Source organism: Aulonocara sp. 'chitande type north' Nkhata Bay, linkage group LG7, assembly GCF_057382095.1.
Source record: "Aulonocara sp. 'chitande type north' Nkhata Bay isolate Kocher_YH1m ecotype deep benthic linkage group LG7, A_spYH_male_GT1.1, whole genome shotgun sequence".
NCBI lineage: Eukaryota > Metazoa > Chordata > Actinopteri > Cichliformes > Cichlidae > Aulonocara > Aulonocara sp. 'chitande type north' Nkhata Bay.
The window spans coordinates 21,515,452-21,541,739 of NC_141350.1; the positions used below are offsets into that span (position 1 = coordinate 21,515,452).

General features: G+C 42.5%; 1 protein-coding gene across 1 annotated transcript; it reads left to right on the plus strand.

Annotated features, from left to right (window-relative positions):
- ptpn9a (protein tyrosine phosphatase non-receptor type 9a) lies at positions 1–26,043 on the plus strand. Its single transcript, XM_086299349.1, has 13 exons — positions 1–628; positions 11,694–11,837; positions 15,776–15,865; positions 17,083–17,207; positions 17,691–17,796; positions 18,488–18,598; positions 20,448–20,764; positions 21,264–21,351; positions 21,613–21,682; positions 23,626–23,704; positions 23,799–23,949; positions 24,177–24,384; positions 25,336–26,043. The coding sequence occupies exons 1-13, from the start codon at positions 533–535 to the stop codon at positions 25,524–25,526; spliced, it is 1,776 nt and encodes a 591-aa protein (XP_086155475.1). The 5' UTR covers positions 1–532; the 3' UTR covers positions 25,527–26,043.
- Positions 26,044–26,288: the final 245 nt, after the last annotated feature.

The window sequence follows — 26,288 nt, forward strand, 5'->3', positions numbered from 1 at the left end:
GGGGCGCAGCAATACGCAGAGAGAAAAGCCTGCTGTCTCTCGCGGTGCTCAGGGTCGTGCGCGTGTCACCGTCTCACAGCATAAAGGCGAGGTTCACAGCTTCAAAACTTGCGATACATGGCTTGGAGGAGGCAGCGGGCAGCCGCAGTCCGACGTGTGCTGAACACGGTCTGAACCCGAGCTGAATGAAGCGAGTCCTCGTCTAGGCTGTTCCGAGCGCCGTGCTTTTCCCCCCTCCTTCCCTTTTCCATTTCTAATTTCCTTCTCGGTGAAATCTGACACATCAGCGGCTCGCTCGAGTTTGTAGACTGGTAGATTTATGCTAATTGGCCCGCGTGCTTCGCGATCGCAGGCGGTATCAGAAGCAAACACACTCGGCTGAAAACTGTGGCGTTTTTAAATGCCTTCAAGTTTGTGAGCGAGAGGGACAACCCTCCCCCCCCTCTTCCACCTCCTCCACCACCTCCTCCTCCAAACCCCGTTTTTTCACACGAGGGACAGACACACCGACATCACCGCCATCCTCTGCTGTATGAAACGGATCAGTGTCGGGAAGGAAACAAAAAAACAAGTGGTCAAAGATTTGACGGGAATCATGGCAGCTACTTTATCAGCGGAGGAAGAGCAGGTAGGCCCTGAGAGTCCGTGTCTTTTACACTTCTTCGTTTCTGGGTTATGTTGGCTAACAATAAATAAATAAATAAAAATCTTTCAGTCTCGAGACTCTACCTGGAGGCTTTTTTGCCCTGTGTACTGCGAGTGCGCAAATGGTGGCTGTGCTCCGAAACGGTCCTGAATGCCGAGCGGAAATATTGTATCGATTTCTGGCGCATTACTGCTCTCTTTGCATCACTGTCAGCGGCTGAGCTGATGGGCTGCAGCACAGGCCGAGCTTGTCTTTATCGCCCCCCTAGAAAATGGAAGGGAAGGGGGGCATGTTTGTTTCGTGTGTCGTAGTTAAACACGGTGTATTGACGGGAAACTGCTTGGCCGCGAGAGTCGGAAACGCTGGCCGGTCTTTGACAAAATGTACACAGTAGAAACTTGGCTCAGCGTAAAGAGTCATGCCGTGCCATCCGAGCACATTTTAACGCACATATCGCCGCACTTTCCAAGTTAAGGATGGAGGAAGTGCGTTTCTCTCAAATATTTCAGTACTTTGTTGTTTGCTTTAAGTAAAAATAGCCGTGCAAACTCTGTCCCCACACTTTTAAACACCAGCTTTAAGTTATCATATCGTTTTCGACATTATTGGCCTGTTTTTCTACTTCGAGGCTTGGAAGTAGTGAGAAGTGGGAGAATTCTGAGAAAACTATTCCAAGAACAGGAATTGGCCTATTGGCTCATTCTAGGCTTCAAGAACTCTGAGCCCGAAGAACGGAGCGTTTATTCTAGGAATGATGAGACTCTTGATTATTGGAGCAGAAGGATTTTCTTGATAAGTCCCTTAGATGATGGACAGATAAGCAGCCAGCCTTTGTTTTTGTTTGTTTGCGATAATGTCTGAACAGGTCCTCAAGTGTAAAGATTTACTTGTTTGCTCTTTTTTGACTTGTGATTTTTGAGTTGAATATTCCTGCGATTTCAAGTATTTAATCATATGAGGATGGAAATCTTTTACAGACCTAGCTATAAAACAGAGTGTAGTAGTAGAGTTATGCATGAATGGTAGAGGTGGGCAGATCGAAATATCGATGGTATCGATGCCGATGCTGGTATCGGTATCTTACATAGGCGAGTTCAGACTCTTTTTAGGGGTGCTCAAGTGTCCCTCAATTTCATCACACCACCCCTAAAGAAAACTGCCCAGTGTTCTTGGTGTTATGATGATTCAGTCTCTCACAGAGGAGTTGCTTCTTCAGCAGTGTGGTTTGTCATTAATACTCTAGATAAGACTTGAGTTGCTGCACCAGAAAGAATATGCAGGGGTAATTTCATGACACAAATCAGTGATTAGCTTAGCTAATGTAGCCTAAATCACCAGAGATTATTTGCTAATTTTAGCTTTTCAAGCCACTAGTCTGCTGGCAACTAGTGATATACCAGCAAAGGAGCTGATGTACTTTATTTGCGCACTTTTTAGTTTGTTAAAGATTTCTATTCCGGTTCTGCGCTTCATTGTTTGTCTGCAGTACAGCTCCTGATCCAGGTGAGAGCAAGTCGAAAGGAAGTTTACGTCCAGTAGCAGCCTGTAGTCAGTCTGAATATTGTTATAAATGAGGAGCAGTTTATGCCTTTCATTGGTTTGTAAGTTCTGCTTCGCTGTTACAGTTGAACTTTTGGGTAACAGCACAAAGTCGGAGAGAACAGAAGTGAGCACAATGAAGACGGCAGAGAGAGGAAAACAAACGGGCAAGAGTGAACCTGTAGTCAAGGTCAACAAAATTATAAAGGAAGTGTTGCTTCCGTTTTGCCCATATTCTTTGATAATGATTTTTTTTTTCTCACTCAGTGTCTAGGTGGGTTCTCTCCAGGTACTCTGGCTTCCTCCCACACTGTAAACACATGCAGTCAGTGGGGTTATGTTAAGTGGTGATTCTTAACTGCTCATAGGTCTGAATGGTTGTCTGTCTGTGTTAGTCATGTGACCGTCTCGCAACCTGTCCAAAGTGTAGCCCACCTCTCGCCCTATGGCAGTTGGGATAGACTCCAGCCTCCCCACAACCCTAATAAGTATAAGTGAAAGAGAATGGATGGATAATTTTACATGCATTTAATGGAAGCTTTGTGTGCATACTTTATATTGTAAGGTAGCCCCTACAACAGTCATGACTCCCTATGAGCAAGCCCTTTGGTAACAGTGGGAAGGAAGAAACCTCGAGCAGAACCAGGCTCTGAGAAGGGAGGCTATCTGCCGCGACCAGCTGGGGTGAGGGGAGGAAGATGGGACAAAATACATGCTGTGGAAGGGAGCCAGAGATTAATAACAGTAATGATTCAATGCAGAGAGGTTTATTAACACACGGTGTGGGAGAAAGGTGACTGAAGAAGAAATACTCAATGCATCATGGGAATCCCCCAGCAGCCTACACCTATTGCAGCATAACAAAGGGAGGATTCAGGGTCACATGATCCAGTCCTGACTATATGCTCTAGCTTGCAGAATGGATTTTCCACTTTCTGTATTGAAAAATGTTGCTTTAAGTGCTTGAGGATTTGGTTGACTTCCTCTATGTGGTTAAGAGACTGAACCAGTGTCGTGCATGTTTCTTCTTTCTCCTCGCAAACTGTTATTTAACTTATTTTGAAACGTTTGCTCAACATGAGTGAGCCTCTGACTCAGATTTGATAACTAAAGTGTTTGTGATGTGCTATTCGGTATTGGCTGTTTTCAGGAAAAATAGCATGTGTGCAAAAATGTAAATAGAAATGTAATTGAAAATAGCACCGAGATGAATGATCAGATAAACTGAGACTGGGGCCACGAAAGACTGTAAAGTCTGTGTACTGTGGGGGGAGGAAGGGAGGTTTCTGGCAGAACATCTCAGAAATAATTAGGTTAGTTTGTAATATGATTGGGTATAAAAAGAACATCCCTGTGAGGCTTTTCAGTCAGAAGATGGGAAGAGGCTCAGCGCTCTGCAAAAGACCGCATGGGCAACAGTTTAACTAGGATGTTTCTCAAAGTAAAAGTTTAGGCTTCTCATTATCTGTAGTACATGGTATCATTAACAGATTCAGAGAATCCAGAGAAATCCCTGCACACGAGGCCAAAAACCAATATTTATCGGCCCTGATTTTTCTTTTTTGGGCCCTGGGGCGGCTCTGCATTTAAAATCAAATGCTCTTCTGAGTTAAAAAAAAAAAAAAATCTGCGTGGGCTATGGGAGACGTACCAAAAACTGCATTTACAAATGTGAGTTAAAACACAATGTGAGAGATCCAGAAATGCTATCAGCTTCTCAGGATCCCAGCTCATAAAAGATGGACTGAAGTCAAAGTGGAAAAACTGTGGTGGATGAATGAAAACTTGGAATTTTGATTTGGAAGTCATGGATGCTGCAATGCTGCTATCTGGATAATTTGTCAACATACAGCCTGCAATGACCACTGACATTGGTAACTTGGAGATCAGTGAAGGCGACATGAATGTTATAAACAGGTTTTTAAGCATTTACTGCCACACAGGTTTTCCCTTCTTTCTGGGACGGCTTTGTTTACTCAAGAACTGTAATGTCATTCACATTCTGCACATATTGTAGCAGTACGGTTGAGTAGTAAGACCAGCTGCTAAGGTGGCCTGCCTGCAGTCCAGATAGGTCATGCATCATGAAATGCAAAGACCCAAAACTGCCTTTGTGTTTTTTCTCAATTACATACAGAGTAGAGCAGGGCGATATGACCAAAAATATTTATCACGATATACATTTGAAAATTTACGATAACGATATAACTGACGATATAATTGACACTAGACAAAATACTTTACAACTCCACAACTTTATTAGTGCAACAAACCCATCAATGTATTTTCACTTAAACAAGCAGCCGTTTTTTATGTGCATTAGTTATATAAAAACGTAACAGTGCAAATGCAAATTCCTTGCTGACAGTTTAACCAAAAGGCATTTCCAGTGGAAACTGGCCGACATATCCTCAGCATAACCATGTATAATATCCACAAAACTTAAAAATAGCTTATACACACAATACGGTAATATTATGTTGAAGCACAGTACATATGACTCCGCGAGGCGCCTGGCTACAATAGCCGTAATGCTCCGACAATCCATCAAGCGGTGCGGGTTCGTAGCTTAGCAAAGTCGTACTGAAACATTTGACAGATTTTCATTTCGAGGTCAGTAAACACAACCAGAATTCATACATAAGGCACACGGGATTATAAGGGGCACTGTCGATTTTCAGAAAAATCAAAGGATTGATTTTAAGTGTGCCGTATTTTCCAAACAACACGGTAATAACGACGGCCTGCTAGCATGCTCTACCAAAAATAGTGCTTTGTTGTGTATCTGACGGATGAAAGCCAGACCAGTTCCACACCACTGAAGTTGCAGCATTTTTACAAACCAGTTCTGGTTCATCCGTTTCATTCAACGATCCACTTTCGCTCTTCTCATTCTGTGTCGCCGCCATGTGCGTATGTAAACATAGGGCTGCGCATTCGCGTTTTACCCATATTCTATCGCGATATTTCATTTTCTTATCGTTGCCCAAAATTACACCGGTATTACCGTGAACGGTATGATATAGCCCAGCCCTAATACAGAGTTTATATGATTTGCAAACAAATGCATTCCACATTTATTTACATTTAAAGATTAGTTGTGCTTCTTTTGTTTTTTGTTTTTTTTTGGGGGGGTGTTAAATGTAAAGTTAGCATAACCATCTGTTCTCAGAAATCAGTGTTTGATCCTCTATGGGTTGTCGTACAGTTTCTGGTATTTTTTCCACCTCATTGATGTCACTGATGATACTCGAGATAGTAGAGGACGTTTCTCAATATAATTCAGTTTAAAAAATAATAATAATAATAATAAAAGCACCACAGACTGCTGCCTCTAAAAATAAATTCAAGTTGAATCAACAGCAGTCTAACTCATTCATGAAGGTAGGGGTTTATGTATGGCTGTCGTATTAGATTATGTAAGATTTCATCAGCTTCTGGTTTAGACATAACCAGTTGAAGTTCTCGCTGTTAAGCTTACCCAATTATTTCGAAATCCAGCGTCAGCAGAGCAGTGCAGTTACTGTGGTGGAATAACTATGACTTTGCAGAAGCTCGATTTCTCATATATACTACTTCTCGGTGCCAGTCATGCTCGTGCTTTCTCTTTCCACCGAGTCCTCATCATCTGGCCAGCAGAAAGCTCCTTATCTGCCTGCTCCATTTCCTGTGTGAGCCAGCAGGGCCCCTGCTAGGGTACCGGACGCCCTCATTACATCTGCAGCCGTGTGTGTGTGTGTGTGTGTGTGTGTGTGTTCTCTTGGGAGTATACACTGGTGTAGTGGTACTTCATTCTAAAGGCAGCTGTTAAAAGTATTTCCACTAGACTCTGGGTGGGGGGACTTTATGAGTTACAGAGTGTGTGTGTTGAGTAGAGTCTACTCCCCGGAAGCAGCAGAGTGAGGGAAAGTGGGAATAGGGAGATAGTGACGTTATTGACTTCCTGTTTTGGTATTGACTCGTGCCAAATGGGACTCAGTGAAGTGAATCGAAGGCGCTTGGCAACAGCAGTCCTACATTTGTAAATAGATTAGCATGGCATCTGTAATCAAATAAATGCTGGAAAAACCATGTGACGGGCAGCCATGAATCCCGGGCGGGCGGGGGGGGGGAATGATGAAGAAATGCATCAGCCTTCTTCCTAAGATCAAAGTGTAAGCATGACACTGCAGACACCCCTGCAGCACTGTTTTCAGTAATCCTTCCATAAAATATAAGCTGACACACTGATACAGTCACCACGAATCCTTCTCGGATTATAAATACAGTGGACTGATTATTGATGTCAGTACTGAGACATTCAGGACCAGTTCTTATAACCAAGCATTGTGGTACATGTGAAAATTCCAGTTTGCACATTAATCAGGTGCTTCATTATGTACCATTCAACTGCTGGTTAATGAGAGTTTCTAATCAGCCATATAGCAGCAACTCGGTGCATTTTAGGCATGAAGAACTGATCAATAAGAACCTGTTGCAGTTCAAAGTGAGCATCAGGATGCGGAAGAGAAGTTGGGGGGGGATACAGAGACTGGTATGAAAAAAATTAAGCTGATGGGAAGGCGACAGTGACTCAATATCCACTTGTTACAACAAGAGGTGTGCAGAAGAGCATCTCCGAAGCCACAACATATTGAACGTTGGAGCAGATGGCCTACAGTGGCAGGGGACCACGTGGGTGTCACAACTGTCAGTTAAGAAAGGGGAAATTGAGGCTAATTGGACAACAGAAGAAATTTGAGGTGAGGGTGAGTTGGCTTGTCTGATAACCACTTGTTACATCCATGGTGTGCAGAACAGCATCTCTGAACCCACAACATGTTAAACTTTGAAGTAGATGATACTTGTTCACCAAAATCAGAAAATAAAAAAAAAAATTGGAAAAATTTTGCATAAAGAATATGAAAAAATGGAGCCATCTCCCTTGTATTATCGTTTCAGGCTGGTTGTATAATAGTGTGAGGGATATTTTCCTGACACACTTAGGTCTCCTAATGGCAACTGAGCATCCTTTAGACACCTGAAGTTACTTAGATTTTGTTGCTGACCATGTCCATCCCCGTCTCCTGATGGCTGCTTTCAGCAGGATAACAGAGCATGTCACAAAACTTGGATCTTGAATGTGAGACTGAACTCAGGTGACCTCCACAATCACCAGATCTCAATCCAATAGAGCACCTTCACATAATGGTCGTGCAGTCGACAAATCTGCAGCAACTTTCTGATGCCATTATATCAATATGGAGCAAATATTATTGTTTACTGTAAGCTTATTTGAAGTAAACATGCACAGAAAGAATTGACTTGTTTTACTTATAACATGTTGGGCCTCAGACCCTCATCAGGCAAAGTTTATGCAAACAGTGCTTTGTTTTTCTGTCCAGTTAAGAGTTTTTGATCCTGGTTTACTAAATACAGTTTTTCTACTGATGACTGGACAGAACAAAACCTTTGCACATGGATCTTAACTCAGACACAAGGAAGATGTGACTGGGATGTTTTATTCACAAAAATGAATAGAAAGTAATCACGATAACTGATTGGCAACATTGTTGCTCAAAATAGTCACCCTGGAGTTACCTTGACATAAAAAGTATAGCAGTATTGGATGGTAATTGCAGCTTACCACGACGTTGTTCCTTGGAGACAAATTGCAAGATTATTTAGTCATTATTGATGAACTACTTTTTCAACATGCATGCTCGTAGCATGGTGGGCAGTTGTGGCAGGAGCCTTAGTCTTAGAAGAACGTGGGTTGAAGCAGCATAGAATAAAGGTTGTCAATGAATGTAGGGGAATGTACTATAATAATAGTCGTGTGGCATGACATTTGGATCACACAGAAAATAGGAGTGTAGAGGATAATGTGTGTTAATCAACTTTCAGTTGTCAAAGTGGAAATGCTGACTAAATGAATGCATTGCCAGTATGCTGCTATCAGTAATGATTTCCACAATGCAAAGTGCAGCATTATAAAGGTGTGAAAGTGATATCATGGTTCATTAGTTTCTTGAATCTGTTAACTCCTGACTGCTGCTGATTATAGCCCCTTTCTCCCTATAGCAGACATCTTCCTGTAGCAGTGACCCCTTTAGGGTGGGGTGTTGTAACACGTTTGTACAACTGGATCTTTGCTTTTAGCGCTAATAATCAATCACAACTTCATCAGTTAACTCCCAACACAGGAGGTCGCAACCACAGCAAATCTGATCAATTAGTTATTGTCTGTCATCGTCCGCCACAACCAGCGAACAACACTCACAACAAAAACAGGATTATGTAACGTCAGGCCAGAAAATGTTTCTCTCTGCAGTCAGGATGACTTGTGACTAGATACAAACTCATTCTGTGCTCACAGAAATCCCTCTGGCTATGGCAGGACACATAAGCTCGAATCAAGTGGTGTTGTTTTTTTTGTTTTGTTTTGTTTTTTGTTTTGTTTTAAGTAATTGAACTTCAAGGAAAAAAGAAAATCTCCAGTTATTTCAAAAGTGGGGCAAGTCAGCCAAATATTTATGCATCCTCCAGGAATTGAATAAGTCACTCCTCTGCAGTGAGTCTTCCACAGCAATCCGGTGTGCTATCATGAAAACAAACTGGTTCATCCTCACATTCCACTCTTGGCAGATATGGCCCCAGTGTAGAAAAGCCAAACAAGACTGGCTTCTACTGGAACACAGGATCACCACCTGGAGTTGGCAGGCTGTCCATAAAAGGCTATGAGCAGCTGTCAGACCGCTGAAGTTTTTGGAAACCTGAGTGTACCTGAAGGTAACCTGACAGGAAGCGGTCTTTGGCCAACAAAAGAGCGCAAACGCTTAACGTTGCAGCAACAACAAAGAGCACAAGGCCCATATTAAATACCTGTTGTGCTTTTAGATTTGTAGACTAGAATTTTGTAATATTAGGAAATAGCTGTACTCGGAGCCAAAGCAAAGGAAACATCCCACGTTGAATGTCATGAAATGTGCTGGAGAGGTGGCGGCCAGAGGAAGAAGCCAATAAATGTTATGAATCTGGATCATTTTCTTTAAAGTTGCGAGTTGCGTCAAATGCGTTTGCTTTGACTGAGGACTTCGCTTGTCAAGCCCACTTGCGGATCGCATGTATGTTAGATTTTTTTTTTTTTTTTTTTCTTGTTATCGCTGAGTAGATTTATCACAGTTTTCCCTGCAAATATTTCCAATATATTTTAATGGAGGTATATCTAACAAAACAAACTAGTCCGAAGTCCACTGCTTGTGTATCGCACAGATCTGCAAAGGGCGCTGGGTAAACTGGACCTAGCTCCGTGGTCCAAAACAGGACCTTATTGGTTTCGCTTGTTTCTGGTTGTTGGACCAATAATGGACAGATTTCTTTTGTTTGTTTGTTTGTTTGTTTGTTTTCCATCTCTCTAAACCCTGTTGTTTGGAATCTGGCATACTGGATTCACAAGAGAAATCTGCAGACACGGTTGTCACTTTTCCGTGGCAGGAATTCCAGGCAGGCATGTGGCGGGGCAAACATTTAGAGGAATGGACCCTTAATGGCCCCTTTTTGTTTGCATGTCTGTGTAGGACACATTAATGAGTTTGCAGTAATTTTGTGTCGGCAGCTTTTCCCCAGCTGCTCAGAAGAAAGTACCATGAAGTACATACATTCAGAAGTATCGCAGCAGGTGTATCTTAATGGCTCATTCCAGGATTTTTATTTTCCTTGCTCTTCTCTGTTGGCCATTCCCACATTTTATGACACATTGTATCTTCTCTACAGTGAAAACCTCATAACTCATTACACCCTCCCCCGCTTCCCTTCCACATTTTTTTCCCATGAGAATCGGATGTCAACAGGCCTCAGCCCTGTCAGGTGCAATCATCCCTCATCCCTTGCATGCTAAGGCCTCTTGAACAGAGCAAAAGCTGCAGGCCCTCCTGCTTTTGAAAGCACTAGCTCTGCCGAGGGGAGACAGTGGCATCCTGTCTTCAGGCTCGGCGCTCATCAGGGATCGTTCTGTATTCCTGAAGAGCTGCGGATTCCCTGAACTTGACTTCCTGTCTCCCGAGCGTGCCCCACTGCTGCCGTGCCTGAGCAGAAAAGCGGAACCCTGTGTTTTCTGAAAGCGTGAGCTTTCATTGCCTCCTCCTGTCGTCTTTTTGAAGGATTCACTTGGTGCTGACTCGCTAATGCAGAGATTGGAAGGGGGGGGCTGAGGGAGTGTATATAATAAGAGGGGAGAGGCAGGAAGCCCCTGAATGACTGCAGGCTAAATGCAGAAGTTACTTCCAAGATGAGCTGAAGGCCTCGAAGTTAAACACATTTTTCTAAATTACAAGTGCAGCATGAAGCCAGCAAGACATTAAAGGTATCACAATGCTGAAAGCACACTTTTTAAAAGGGAGAGAACTTTGTTACTTAAGGAAGTTATAAAAACATATTTATAGGCATCACATGTGACGATCCCACAGAGGAGTGCCGTGAGTTTGCAGTTCCCTGCAGCTGTGCAGAGCTTTATGGAGTTGGCGCATGCAGCGTTCGTGTTTTGGCTCATTTTCATCACTCATGGTGTCATTTTTGGCTGCAGCAGTTTTCAGCTGGCTGTACCTGCTCAGCACCATGTGGCACATAGACAAAGTTAACAAAAGGCTAGTGAAAATATGGAGTGTTTGGGAGCTAAAGAGCCAGATGTTTCCCTTACTGTTAGCAGAGACCACAAAAGGGGAGCAAATATTGGGCATTAATGCCAGATAACCCCCAGTAATCATAACATCAGTTGCTGTTTTCACGCTTCTTGCCATTCTGTTTCGGTCCATTAGAGTTTCTTTCCTGTAGTTGCAGCCAGATTTCCTAAGAAACCAATTATCATCTTCACCTCAGATGCAGAGTTTGATGGCCAATTAATCATCTTCTCTTGAAAGAATAATGCTGACACGCAGTTCCATTTCTTGGAACAAGGCACACACACCTTTCAGTTCGAGCAAGCTCAGGACACACGACTTTACCCGTGTTGTGTGGGCTTTTTTGTTTTGTTTTGTTTTTTTATAAAAAAAAAAAAAAAGCTGGTGCTCCACAGCTAGACAAGTAATTTCACTGCCAAGTACTATTAAAAGTCTGTGCAGCCTTGTCATTAAAGCAGCTTCATGTCATAAACACCAGTTTGCAGGATTCGGTTATCTTCCCCAGCTCATGCTTCAGGCTGCGAGTTTTATTTCGAGCAACAAATGTCTCCCCGTAATGTACACGTGTCCATTTGCATGTGTCACTCCACTTTTGTGTTCATTTTGGTGTAAATGTTTACTTCATCTTCTTTCTGCTTGTTGCTACATTCTTTACTTCATTCTCAAGGATATACAGCAGCATATCCCCCACTGCAGCAGGCCATAACATTGCATCAAATAATCTCTGGGGCCGTAGATAGCACTTCCTTTGAGGATGTATCAAGTTCAAACCCCCAGTTTCACTTCCTTCCTGCTTGACCCTCAGATTTTGGGACAGCAGAGTTTTCTGACAACATCTGTGTGTGTTTCAGGCTACCAGGCAGTTTCTGGAGGAAATCAACAAGTGGACCAGTCAGCATGGAGTGTCTCCGCTGTCCAGGGAATTGGCCGTCAAGTTCCTCATGGCTCGCAAGTTTGACGTCCTCCGAGCCATCGAGCTGTTCCACAGTTACAGGGTAAGGGCATCAGTCATTATCAGCCCTTTCCTCTGTCCTCCCTCTGCTGCTGTGGATTCATCCCCTTCAGTTGAAGGAGTCTACTGTAATTTCAGCCTACAGCTAAGTTTACAAGTCCCCATTAAATCTGAGGATACACTGAATATGAAGCTGGAAGTTTTGGAGGGTTTTTTGTTTGTTTTTTAGTACATAGTATTTAAACAGGTCCTACATACAGTTCAGTATCAACAGTGCTACGGTTGTGTAAAACATACCTGCCATGTATGTTTAAGCTTGTTAAACGGGTGCATTGATACAAGGCTGTTCTTGGCTTTGTCCTGGCAAGGTTTTGATTTCATTTACATAACCGAACAATGTTATCTTTCATTTCACCTGGGTTTGCTGTGTCACACACACGGGAGTGGCTAGAGCTCGAAACACTTAAACGCAATAGATAACATTCAGTATAAGTGGGGGGTTTTTTTTCTTTTCCCATTTTTCTCTCCCTCCCAGCAATATTAAAAATCAAAACAAACAAAAAAAACTTCCCCAGATCTCACCTGAAATTTTATAAATAAATTTCAGATTCAGTTTTTTTTCAGGTTTAGAACAAAATAGTTTTCAATCTAAGAGAAACTGAAAACGCCGGGCAAACTAAACACAATTTAAGTGGTTGGCAAGTTTTAATTCGCACTTTGACTACTCCAAAATCTCAAAGTGTGGGTATATTTAAAAAAAAAAATAAAGAAAAATCCTGAAACTAATTTATCCCACATTTGAAGGGGGGGCACACATCCTTATGGTACAATGGTGAGATCAGCTAAAGGCAGAGATTGGATTAGTGTTGTCACTGTGGGCTGTGCAGATGGGTGCTGTTTTTATAAGGCCGCTCCTCTGCTTTGCTTAAGGTCACAAGCAGGTGAAAGAACACCTTAGTGACAATGATGTGATATGTGACGCTGCGCCTCCGTCAGCCAGGGTCAAACTGCACCCAAACAAGCCCCCTGCGTTAGGTTAGGTTTAGCTCCTTTAAAGGAGGGAAAAAAATTGAAGCCCTGACTCATCTCAAGCTTATAGCAGTTGTTTTGGTGAAAAGATGGTTTCCAGTTAATAGCTGCTCTAAATTTAGATTTCTAACTGAGAGCAGCAGACTGTTATGAATCTGTAACACGTTGCTTCTGACGTATAACTACAGTTTACTGACTTGTTCCAAAGAAAATGTACACTTAGTGCTATATTCTGGGTTTCTGTGTAGTTTTTATAAAATCTGCTGCAGTTGACAACAAGCGTCCCTCTTGGTTGACGAGTGTGGGGTGTCTTCACTGTGCCCAGAAATGGCAGCACAAGGCCCTTTTTCATTGAGCATATTTCCTCAGAGGCTGTTGCCAAGCAAGAGATGGCCTGAGCAGATGCATCACAAACCTCGGGGCCTGACACACACACCAACTCGCGCACTTATTTTATTTTTTAATTTTACATCGGGGGATATTTCAAGAAGCGGTATTCAGGCTTTTCAAGCTTTCCAGAAAGCTTGTTGCGAATCAAAATAGGGGCTGGTTTGGTCAGCTGAGGTTATGAAGTCTGTCTAAAGGAGGAACATGAAGTTTCACATGTTGGGCGTGCATGCTAAACCATGTTAACACAAAAATAGTGCTGGATGTAACTACTTTGTGTTAGAGGTCAAGTGAACTAGATGGCACGTGACTTTTTTTCAGTTTACTTTGTGGGGGTGGGGTGGGGGTGATCTTGTCTTTTGTATTTTGGAGCCTTTTTGAAGCATAACAGGCAAATGACAGCTATTCATGTCAAATAGACATGGCTGATCTTCTCTTTTTTTGCTTCCTGTTTGCTTGTTGTGCTCTTAGCCACCTCCCTGGGGAGAAATGCAGTGAAAAAAGTTTAAAAACATACTGTATATCTGTAGCATGCTGGCTGTATAATCTTCTTGTGCGGGGATATCGAGAGATCACCAAAGAGTCAAAATGAAAAAAGGATTAGGTGAATCTGAGGACTCACCTGACACTACGTGTCACAGAAAGGACATCTGGTGAAATGACTATCAAGTCAGAAACTGATAAAGGTGAAACTTTCAGGGCATCAGGTCCTACTGCAGGTTTTGTTTTTTGGGGGGTTTACCCTCTAAATGTCAATACTGCTCAAAATATGAACATGCAGAATGGCATTTATCAAATCGACAAACAAAAAGTTGCCAGGCAAGTTTCACACAAATTCTACCTTCTTAATGATTGTACTTGTGGCACCGTCCTTTTCTTGTAAAGTCATTTCAGTCATCAAGGTAGCATTCACCAGTGAGTAGCTGGCTCGCTCATGACCGCCTTCGGTGTGACTTTAAGAAGGATTAGTCTCCCCTACCACGCTGCAGCTCATTTAACACAGCTTAATGCTGCGTCAGCACCAGGACGAGGCTGGGGACAAGTCATTCGTTAGGAGAATGGGGGAAGGGAGGGGGCTTGGAGGGAAAGTTTCCAGTGCGCTGTTTGTTTGGAGGGTTAGGGAAATGAGAGGTCGGCTTTAAGTGTTGCCATAAAATGAAGAATCGAACCTGGTTTAGTGCCGCGAATGTGGCAAATGATAAACCTCAAGGATCAATTTGCCACTTGTTCATTTCCTATTGTACAATGAGATGCTACTGTGAGGTTTTAAAATGCACAAAAACATGTTTTTCCCTGTGATGATGTTAAATAATAAACAGGAAATGCATTGCAGTATGCAGGGGGTTATTAGTCGGGGTTTAATTATGGGGACACGACAAATTTTCTGAAGTCTTTTTGCTGTCAGGGTTACTATCTATAAACTTTAATAGTTGTGGGTCATAGAAAATGTAGCATCTTGCAAATATCCAGTTTTAAAAAACAAATCGCCTCGCAGATCACCCCCTGTGTTTACGGTCTGAGGCCACAGATTGTTATATGACGGAGTGCAAAATTGGTACGATATTCTCTTAAAGACATTGTAGCGCCATATCACCCCGATAGAGCACTTCATTCTCACCCTGCAGGTTTACTTGTGGTCCCTGGAATATTTAAAAGTAGACTGGGATGCAGAGCCTGCAGATTTCAGACCCATTTGGGGAAGAGACTCTCTCTACTTTTAAGATTAGGCTTTAAAACGTTCCCTTTTGATAAATTATATAGTTGGAGCTGGATCAAGTCGTGGCAGATGGCCGCCCCTCCCTGAGTCTGTCTCTGTTGGAGGTTTCTTCTGTTAAAAGGGAGTTTTTCCTTCCCACTGTTGCCAAGTGCTTGCTCATAGGGGTTTGTCTGATTGTTGGGATTTTCTCTGTATAATTAAAGTGTTTACCTTAAAGTATAAAGACCATGAAGCAACTGTTGTTGTTGGTGCTATATAAATAATTATAAATAAATAAATCTTCAATCATCTTTAGAGTGGCAAGTAAGCACTTCAGGAAAGCTGTACGGTTTAACCAAGAATGCTTTTTGTGGAAAGGGAGTGTTCTAATATGTAACTCTACAGTTTCCTTCTGACGTATTTCATGGAGTAATGGCAGTCTAGTGAAGTCTGAATCTGTACATCCGTTACCATTAAGACCCGAGTGCTTACAGTCTTAAAAGGAATAAAAGGGTTGCAGAGAAATCGTGAGCTGCAGCAGTTCCCGTCAATCTGTAGAAAAGCTTCATTTAAAACTAAAGGAGGCGTTTTAATTTGGCCAATTTCAACAGCGGGAACTCAAAGTATCTCTAGTTTAATATTGTTCACAATAAGTCTGTAAGATCAACTATAATTGAAAAGACACGCCTAAGCTGAAGTTTAAGACTTTCCACAGAAAGTGGAAGGGGGGGCTAGCAGAGAGGAATCCTCCCGGCAGGAAAGCCAGGCAGGTGATTCACTATTGTTCAGAAAGGAATTCACCTCAAAGTGACGGCCTGTTAGAGCTGCCCCACAGCTTGCCTTCACCTGCTGTGATCTGTTTTCTTCAGGAAACGCGTCTTAAAGAAGGAATTGTCAGACTTCAGCCTCAGGAGGAGCCTCTGCGGTCCGAGCTGCTCAGTGGAAAGTTCACTGTGTTGGTAAGTGCGTTCCTGAAATATCCTCCACATTTTTAGATTCATTCAAGGTGTAATGTGTAACGTGCCCACGTGGAAATGTTGTGTATTAATATTGTGCGTGTATATGTTTAGTCAATTTCTACAACGTACCTCATCCCAGTGATTCCAGTGACGTTTAGTGTTTGTGTGTCTTTTCATCCGGCTTCTAATGCTGCTGCGTTAACAACAATAACAATGACTTTACTTCATTCCTTAGATTGAATGTTCAAAAACTAAGCCCTCATCCTGATGTGCTTTTTGGAGTGCAGGCTATTTGTTGACGTTCCAAGTGTGTTTCCTGGCCTTTTGTCAGCCAAATTGTGACCGTTAAAGATGCCGACTTCCACCGCACACACATGCAATCACACGCGCACACACACATTCCCATTTTCCCGCATTTCCCTTTTTTCCTTCCCCGCTGACGTGCCACAGCAGCATTGATGCTACACATCCTCTCGCCTGACGTCGGAGTTCTCCAGCCTCGGCAGCGGGCTTCACATCCTGTCTGGTGTATTTTTAGCCCTCGTGCCAGAGAATACAGGCTTATTTACTTACAAAGGAGCTTTTTCCAGAGGATCTCTGGTCACCAGCTCCACTCGAGTGAAGAGCCTCGGTTCCCCGGGCACCCCCATTCTCAGCACAGTTCAGCTTTGGCTCAGAAAATGCATTCTGTCTTTACCCCAGGAAGAAAATGAAGAGATCCAAGACCCGCGGCATCAGTAATGACAACAATTGTTCATTCTGTTGAACTGTTGACAGCCCTTTCTCTGAGCTGGCAACCAGCCAGCATGTGAACCAAAGTGCCCCCCTGTGGTCATTTTTCTTTTTCCATTCTTTCTTTTTGCACTTCTGTTTGGGTGTTGTTGTCACACTTAGCTCTAGTAAACTCCTTCGGAAACCACACAGTTTCTAAGAATGGCATCATAATTCATGCATTTGAGACACTTGAATGCTAGATATAAAGATATTCAGAATAAGGCTGGTATTTCTATGTGTGTGTGTCCATCTTGCTTATTTTCTGCCGCCTTGCTCATAACTCCACAATAAACAATACAGAATGAACCCAGTACTAATAAACAATCCCCAATTCAGTACAGGGTGGGGGTGGGGGGGGCAGCAGTTGCCTGGAAAATTGTGACAAACTGCTTTTGCTCTGCTGAATGATAACCTGCCAGTATTGTGTGCTTGTGTATTTTCAGAGTGTACGAGACCCTTCAGGGGCCTCCATCGCCTTGTACACAGCCAAACTGCATCACCCCAACAAGACAGGCAACCATGTGGTGCTTCAGGCCCTCTTCTACCTCCTGGATCGGGCTGTGGAAAGGTGAGGAACATGGATTTCAGTGAATGAAGCTGCAACAAAACGGTCACATTTTGTTTTTAATTTTTGGTGAGAGTGTCAGGTAAAGTACTGGGTATTTGTTTTTCCTTGAAATACTGCATAGTGTGGCATTGTAGCCTTTAAACGTCTTACTTAAACACATCACTCGCTTTATTTCAGTGAAAGTTTCTTTTCTTTGAAGGAATCCTATGACTCAAATTTTGTACATGAAAAGACAGTCTTACTGGAACTTGTTTAAGTCTTCCCCAAAATGACGTTTATCTGCCGTGTGGGGAATAAGTTCCACTTGACAGCACGGGTAGTAGTTAACTCATTCACTGCCAGCCATTGGCAATGAATGAGTTAAACCCATTGACTCATGCACTGCAATTGACGGCTATAGACGTCAATGGCAGTGAATGAGTTAAATGACCTAATGAAGATATCAAAAACCGGATTATTTTCCTTTTTGTTTTTGTGTCACAGCTTCGAGACTCAGAGGAATGGCTTAGTGTTCATCTATGACATGGCAGGCTCCAACTACACAAACTTTGAGCTGGATCTCAGCAAGAAGATTCTCAACTTGCTCAAGGTTTGGGATTTCAGTGCAGTATAGTGAATAGGTGCTGTAAACATCAAAAATGAGATGCACATGCTCGGATTATTCACAGGACCAGATGTAAACAGTACTTTCATTGATCTAAAGGAGCTGAAAGTCTTCATTCCTTTCCAGGGCTAGAGTAACGGCTAACTGCACATTTATTTCCATCTTAGAAAGTAGTAATCTGATTTATTTATGGATGTTTTGTCTTCCAGGATTTAAGTAACTGTCCAAAAAGGCAAATGAGTGGCTCACTGTGTGAGTTGATAGCCTTTAAAGTATTACTTAATCCATATGCAGTGGCAGTGGTACTTATTTTTGCAATTGCCTGCATTTAAGTGAGTTACACTTTAAACATGTAGCAGTATGTCCGCTGGAGTCAATAACACGGACTATTATGTGGTCACATCAGCAGCAGCGGGATGTATTCTGTGCCCACATATTGATCTCTGTGGAGCAGCTGTTGTCCTCAGTCACATACAGTACACATACTGTGTACTTAATACCTAGTGCCAAGTTTATCTTATGGTACTTGTGCATCTATCTCCTGTGTTTACACTCTAAACACAGGAGAGGTTGCCCCTTAATTTACAATATATTAATAAATATAATCATGAAGTTTAAAATGTGAGTTCTAAACAAAGAATTTGGTTTACTGTAATTTACCATCTTTGTCCACCAGGGGGCATTCCCTGCCAGGCTGAAGAAGGTGCTGATCGTAGGTGCCCCGGTGTGGTTTCGAGTGCCCTACAATCTGCTCAGCCTGCTTCTCAAGGAGAAACTGAGGGAGAGGGTAAATGTTTTGACTACTTCTCAAAGTAGCTCTTCAGCTTCATTTTTATGATAATTTATTAAGTAAGGGAAGGCAAAAGCTTCATTTTTTTGGTTGTTTTTTTATTTTTGTTGTTTTTTTTGTTTCTTTTTTTTCCCCTCAAATGGCAGGCAGTGAGTGATTCGGTGTACCAACTGTGCTCTGTGATTATGAGATTCTTTAACTGCTTATCCTCCTGCCTCACACATGCTTTAGATGTTGAATCACTGGAGTCAGGATACCTCCTACATTATTACCAGTCATTATTTTATTAGCATGGATTTCTTAAGAGCCACTGTGCACGGGATGTATTTATTTTTATGCTAAGAGTAGGAGAAAAACTGATATTTAGGATAAAGCAGGCTTAAAACAAATGGTATCCTGTTGCTTTTTTTTTAATTGGTTCCATATCATGAAGTCAATTTTACATACGCAGGTAGGGGTGGGTTTTAATAATCGATTCATCGATTAAAATCGATTCTGGCTTGGATAACGTGATATAGATTCATTAAAATCCTGAATCGTTTTTTTTATATAAATGTATTTTGCCCAAAATGCCAGAATCTCTGGTGAAACATCACAAAATTTTGACAACCACCAAACATTTAAAACAGTAAATGAGAGCAGGTACACGGCTTCGGCACAAAGACGTAAACACACTGCGCGGACCCGCGGATCAGAATCGGTGAGATGTCTCCTTTCTCACCTGACGGCACGGACACGGTCGGGGCTGAAAGCCGACAGCTCGCTGATTCTGTTTCGTCAGTCCGTGCTTTGTGTTCACGCCCTTTTTGCACTGATTCTAAAGCTGTTAGTTTGATCTCTGTCCAAACAATATTGACCGAACCAGCAGCAAAAGAAGATCCAAACTAAGCTTCACATAAACATCATCATGGACTCCCTCTGACTCTTGCTGTTTTGCTTCCACCACAATAAAATCACACTTCATGCACAGCTCTCTCTCTCTTTCTCAGTGTACTTCAAGAACAGTTTCCCGTCTATCCCCGAAATCTGTTTTCTGCATTATTCACTTGTTTGTTACGCACAAGACAACCGTTATTTACAGCGCTGTCGGCCGATGTTTTTGTTTGGGTTTTTTTTTCCCCTTTTACTTATTTCCGAAAAGAGAACCTAATTTCTGCCGTTCAACAGGCTTCTGAACAAATTAAAACTTTTTAAAATTATACAAAATGCAAAACGCTCAGCTGTGTCTCTAATAAAACCGCTGTAACTTCAGAGGTAATGTTCATAAGTTGATTAATGGTTTTCTTTCGTTTTTGATGTACTGCAGAATATTTTAATAAAATCCCAGGCCAGGAAAATCACCTTCATGTTTTTTCTGTGTTTTATCTTCAGCTACTTTGACACAAAGGCATCTGCTGTGACGCTCACACCTTTGATAAAGTCTTGCGAGTGTCAGCTTCCTTTTTATAGATACAAAAATATGTAAATGTACTGATCTGAATTCTAATATTTCTGACTGTCTGAGGCAAAATTTCCCAGATTCAAATTGAATTGAATCGAATCGATTCAGGACCTTGTGAATCGGAATCGAATCGATTCTAGAAATCGGTGACGATACCCAGCCCTATACGCAGGTTCCTAACTGAGTGAGATGACACAAGTATTTGCATGCCAGCTGTAGAAAGACTGCAGCATTTTCACATTTATGTAAAGTGCACAAAAGAGAGATCCAGTTATTGTAGTCTGCCTTCAAGATATGGTAGTGCTAACAGGTTAAACTCACGGGCAGAGTGCCTTTGACCTTTTATGCCGTTTTCTTTGCGGGTAAAAACAAATCCATCTCAGTCTATGTCTCTCCTAACTCCAGGTTCAGATGGTAAAAATGGCCGAGCTGCGCCAGCACCTCCCCAGAGACTGTCTGCCTCAGCACCTTGGTGGCCTGCTACCTCTGGACGCGTACAGCTGGAACCAGCAGCTACTGGCGGGCCAGAATGGCAGAATAGACCCTGTGGATGAATTGGTGGGCATCCCCTTTGAAGATGCCTCCATTCACGTCCCCGGACCAGAGTCCATGCGCCCGCAGGAGCTGCTGACGCACCTCGGCAGGCTACAGCGCTCGGGCATCCATCAGGAGTACGAGGAGCTACGCAAAGAAGCACCACCCGGAACCTTCCACTGTGCACAGTGAGTTTAGAGCAGCAGGCGCACATTCAGTGCTCACTTTAAAATCTGATTCTGTCTGGCTGAGCAGAGCTGCCAGAAAGATTAGTTTATTAATACCTGTAATCTTTTTATGCTGTAGGTGCAGCGTGCATTCTGGGAAGGACAAAAATTAGTAGCATTGTAATGTAATCTATTCCACAGCATGTCCTTTAACCCCGACTTCAATAGATGACCTTTCTAATATTTTCAGAATGTTTTGTTTTGTTCCTTATTGGCATTTATAAAGTGGAATGTATAGCTGTGCTTGGTGACTGCATCTTTTTCCTCATTTTGCATACTTAGCCTCTAGTTTTCTATAAATTCTTCAAGTCTTCTATAAATTATAGACCTCACTTCAATGTCACATGTAACTAAGTAGCACATGACCAGAAAAGCAAAACTTTAGTTCAGTGTGTGTCGACTGTTATTGTAATTGTAAACCGCATTGGGCGGCAGCATTAAACTTTTGTTTTGTCTACAGAGCAGCCTACAATCAGGAGAAGAATCGCTACGGCGACGTGTTGTGCCTTGATCAGACGAGAGTTCGTTTGAAACCCAGAAAGAATGAGGTAAATGCTGTTTTAAAAAATGTGCATTTCATTTGATCAGTTCCATACGTGGTCACTCTTAGCTGTCAAGCTTAAAACTTCTAACTGGCTACTGCACTCCCAGTACTCAGCGGGACACCTACCAACTAGCTTATAAAGCAAACGTGTAACCAAACTGTTGGATTTTCTCCTCTAAAGTCTCTAATGCTCCGACAATTGAACTGACATGATGTGTTTGGCATTCTGTTGACCTTTTGTGACTGAGTTTTGTTGCTCTCACAGAGATCAGACTACATCAATGCGAGTTTCATGGACGGCTACAAACAGAAGAATGCCTACATTGGTACTCAAGGTACGACAAGTTAATTTATTTAAAAGGACTGTTTTGCAGTGTTATGCCAGTGGCATAACACTGCAGTCCTGTTAATGAGCCAAACTGATATCATCAGTAATGTTAAGTGGACCCTACAGCCAAATTAGTGTGTGACTACAAAGGAACCTTTTTAAATGAGGACATTTGGTCATCAGTCTAAGTGGGCACTGTTACTACCACTGCTGTGTCATAAATGGCAATAAATGTAACTGAAGCATATAGGTGGACAGTGGCAGTAAGCTGAGGTGGACAGTTTGTTGCCCAATAAAATAAATATTATAATAACAGAAGTTAATACTTTCAAAGGTGTATTTCTAATTACTCTACAGTAAGTTACTGCAGATTTCTGATTAATTGAACTCTTCTGGAGTAAGGTTTTATATAAACACTTACAAGTACAAGGAGAAAAATGTTACTAGGAGGTATGTACACTGCTCAAAGCATTGTCAGTGTCTCTGCTGGTAACATGAGGTGATACCTGAACCCTACAGAGGCTGCACAGGTAGTCCAGCTCCTCCAGGATTCCACATCAATGTGTGCCATTGCCAGAAGGTTTGTGTCCCCCAGCACAGTCTCAATAGCACGGAGATGATTCCAGGAGACGGCTAGATACTCTAGGAGAGCTGGACAGGGCTGAAGAACGCCTTTAACCCATCAGAACTGGTATCTGCCCCTTGGTGATTAAAAAATGACCTCACGTAGGCCACTGGTGTGAACATGTCTGACCAAACAATCAGAAACAGACATCATGAGGGCGCTATAAGAGCCTGACAGGTGCATAGCACCGTTGAACCCGATTGGCATTTACCACAGAATACCAGAATTGGCAGGTCCATCACACTCCATGCTTTTTACAGATCAAGGCATGTTCACCCTGAACACATGTGACAAACATGAAAGGGTGTGGAGAATGGGAGAATGTTGTGCTGCCTGTAATATCGTTCACCGTGACTGGTTTGGTGATGAGTACCTGATGTCATCAGGCATGCATAGAATCACATGGAGGCCATACAAACTACTGAGTACTCTTGAGCTGCTGTATCAACACTGTATCACTTTTTTCGTTTGGGGTTTTTTGTTTTCTTTTTTTCTCTCCAGGGTTTCTTAAAATTCAGCCCTCTGTAGATTATCATTTCCAGCCAATGATGTAGCACCCTTTCATTCCTAACACAGTACAGAGTTGTTGTTGTTTTTTTTCCCACATTAAGATCTCATGTGTTTTCAGTGTGTTCCTCCTTTCTTAATTTCTTTTTAACACTATAGTTCAGGTAGAATTGTATTTGAACAGCTGGGAGTGAGAATAATCACTCATGCACTGATACGACCAGTTTCTGATGGTTTTGCAACATGTACCAAAACGCGCTCAACACCCAACCTTGCACAAAACTTTACTTGCAGTGCAACATTTCTTCTCTCACTACAGGAATCCCTAGGCTTCCAGGAACATTTGTAAGATCAGTGGGAAGAACAGTAACACTAATGACCGTGCACCTGAAGACCTCTGTAGTATTTTACTTAAGCTTGTGTCCATAAATACGCCGTCACCTCTGAGAATGCTGGGAAAACCTTTGCTCACTTCTGGGACTAACAGTTGCTGACTGTATGAAGACCAGTTCTTGTGTAAATGCCCAAAGTTAATCTGTTTATTTTCAGAAATGATCATGTCATCCTGATTTCTGAAGACATTTCACTGCTGTAATTCAATGATTCAGAAACGACTGCTAAGACCATCAAAATTATTTGGCAGTCTTACACAATGAGCTGAATGTTTGTCTTTATTGTGGGTTAATGTATCTCATTAAGGAGCTACTCCATGCAGTTAAATGAGTATGACTCATTACGCTGGGATCAGATTTTAATTTTATTTATTTTTACTCACTGTAATTTTGATTGTCTTCGACTTTGGTGTTTGTATTGTGCAGGACCACTAGACAGGACCTACGGTGATTTCTGGAGGATGGTTTGGGAACAAAATGTCCTTGTTATTGTCATGACAACCAGGTAATGGAGTTGATGAACTAAAAGTATCTGTTTTGATTTTTAGAAGTTGAATCTGTGTTAATTTTGTCAAATACGTCCTGACCCTCTGTCGCAGGACCGACGAAGGCAGTCGGAGAAAGTGTGGGCAGTACTGGCCTCTGGAGGAAGGTGGACAGGAGGTCTATGGCCACATAGCAGTAGTGAACCAGAGGGTGGACCGCCACAGCCACTACAACCACACCACTCTTGAACTGCACAACACTGAGGTGAGAAAAAACATTTTGCTTAATGTTGCAGCCAAAAAATATCTGGCATTGCCTGAAAAGCACCAGTAACAGAGTGGGATTGATATCCTCATCATATTCTTTGCGTTCCCTAAAATGTTCAAAGTACTCCACTCCCTGGTTCAGTTGAACAAGCAGAATGCATTTTCTGTCGTACATATTTTCTATCATAAAGCGTATAACCTGTAAAATTTTATTTGTGTATTCAGACATGTGAACAGAGACAAGTGAGTCATTTCCAGTACCTCAGCTGGCCCGACTATGGCGTCCCCACCTCAGCAGTGACTCTGATTGACTTCCTGGGAGCTGTGAAGAGACAACAGAGAAAAATGGTCAAGGCTCTGGGATCTCAGTGGACAGGCCACCCGCTGGGACCGCCAATGGTGGTCCACTGTAGTGCAGGGATTGGGAGAACAGGTGAGATGCAGGGATAAAAACCTTCTTCTAGGGCTTCGGGCCGTTTTATACCCACCGTGCAGTGCCTCACAAACTGCACCCAACAGCAAAGTTGTCTGCTGTCGCTGCAGCTGGGATGAACACAAGTGTTGTTCCTGTCAGTTTTTACCACTATTTTAATGATCTAGTCATCCAGAAGCTCACGTTCACAGATTATACAGAGCTAGATGGAGCAACAAATCTTGCATCTTTTCATTTGAAAAGATGCAAGATTGCTTTAGTGGTGAGAATACTGTAGCAGGTACCTGCATCTTCATGGCTTGCATGTAAAGTGACCAACACGATGGGTGTGCTTGTGCTTTAAGGCCTCAGTCACACAGTCTTAGCAACCCATCACCAACCACAGGTTGCGCAAACAAAATCTATATTCCCTGAGTGGTTGGAGACTGGTTGCTGGCTGTTAGTATGTGAACTAGCCACACAGCGAGTACTGCACCAAAAATTCTCCTTACTTTGGTAACTAGCAGATTGTTGCGGTTGGCCCTGATTTGACTACCTGTCTGCAGACCCTCATACAGAGAGGGTTTGTCTCCAAAATAAGTCATGCCTTTTGAAAGGTGTTGACTCCAATGCTAAACCACAACTTTTACTCTGATGGGAAACCTTCTGTTTCTAGTTTGCGTTGCATGGCTTCAAAATTTCTTACCACTGAGCAAGCAGTTGCAAAGTATTTTCAGAGAAGTTTGCATGATGATGCAGACTGTGAGTCGCTGCAGCAATCTGCTAGCAGCCAAAAGAATCGCAAGGAGGTTTTTTGGTACAGCAACATCCTGCAAAGAGTAACCTGAATATTCTGTTTTCCTGAATGAGTATGTTTATCAGACTGTATGAGAATAAGGCTTTTAACCAACATGATAGCGTTTCATTGTCTGTAATCTTAAAGTGTTGCCACTAACCCGCTGTTGTTGGCAGGTACCTTCTGTGCCCTGGACATCTGTCTGTCCCAGCTACAGGACGTAGGCTCACTTAACGTGTGCCAGACAGTGCACCGCATGAGAACACAGAGGGCCTTCAGCATTCAAACCCCAGACCAGTACTACTTCTGCTACAATGCCATTTTGGAACACGCCCAAAGACAGGGCCTCATCCCAGCCAATCAGTGAGCTTCAGCCATGACCTTCCAAACCAGTCCATGAGCCCTGTGATTCCTGCAGTCAAGTCTGTTAGCTCCAAGCCATGTTTTGTGATCAGTTAGCCCAGGAACTGTAACTTCCTCACAGATGCTGTCCTTACAAAAGATAAAAATAAAAACTAGGCCATAGCTTTTTGGCAGACCAAGACTGTGATGATAAAAGGCTTGATTGTTGACATAGTGTTTTTAATGATGACGTTTCTGGCAATGTGACATTTTTGTTTATTTGCTGAACATGTCTCCAAAAATGCACGTCATTGTGGAGAAACTGCTCAGCGCAGCACAGTGGTGTTACATGCGTGAGATCAGGTCCAAGATCTTTTTTTTTTTTTTTTTTTCTTTTTTTTCCCAAAAGTAGTTTATCCCATTGAACCTTTTAACATGGACACACAGTCCAAAAAACTGCTCTTTCATTTTCCTTAACTGCTGCTGTAGTGTTTCATAAGTGTTTCTTTGCCATAATAAATGCCACCTCGGATGAGACGGAACTGTGGCTGCCATCTTGTTTCATGTGTTCTTGGACAAATTGTTCTCAGTGCGGTTGGGAAAAATTGGGGTAAAATTGCTTGAACCATTACCATGGCTGTTCACTTTGGAAGCGTGTCTATGTTGAGTAACGGTGTGTCGTGATAAATGTTTGAGCTTTGGGAGAGTCAGATTGGGATATTTTTCCACCACTGTCCTTTCTCACGTGTAGACCTGAGGGGGGGGTGCTTATACCACTGGAACTGCG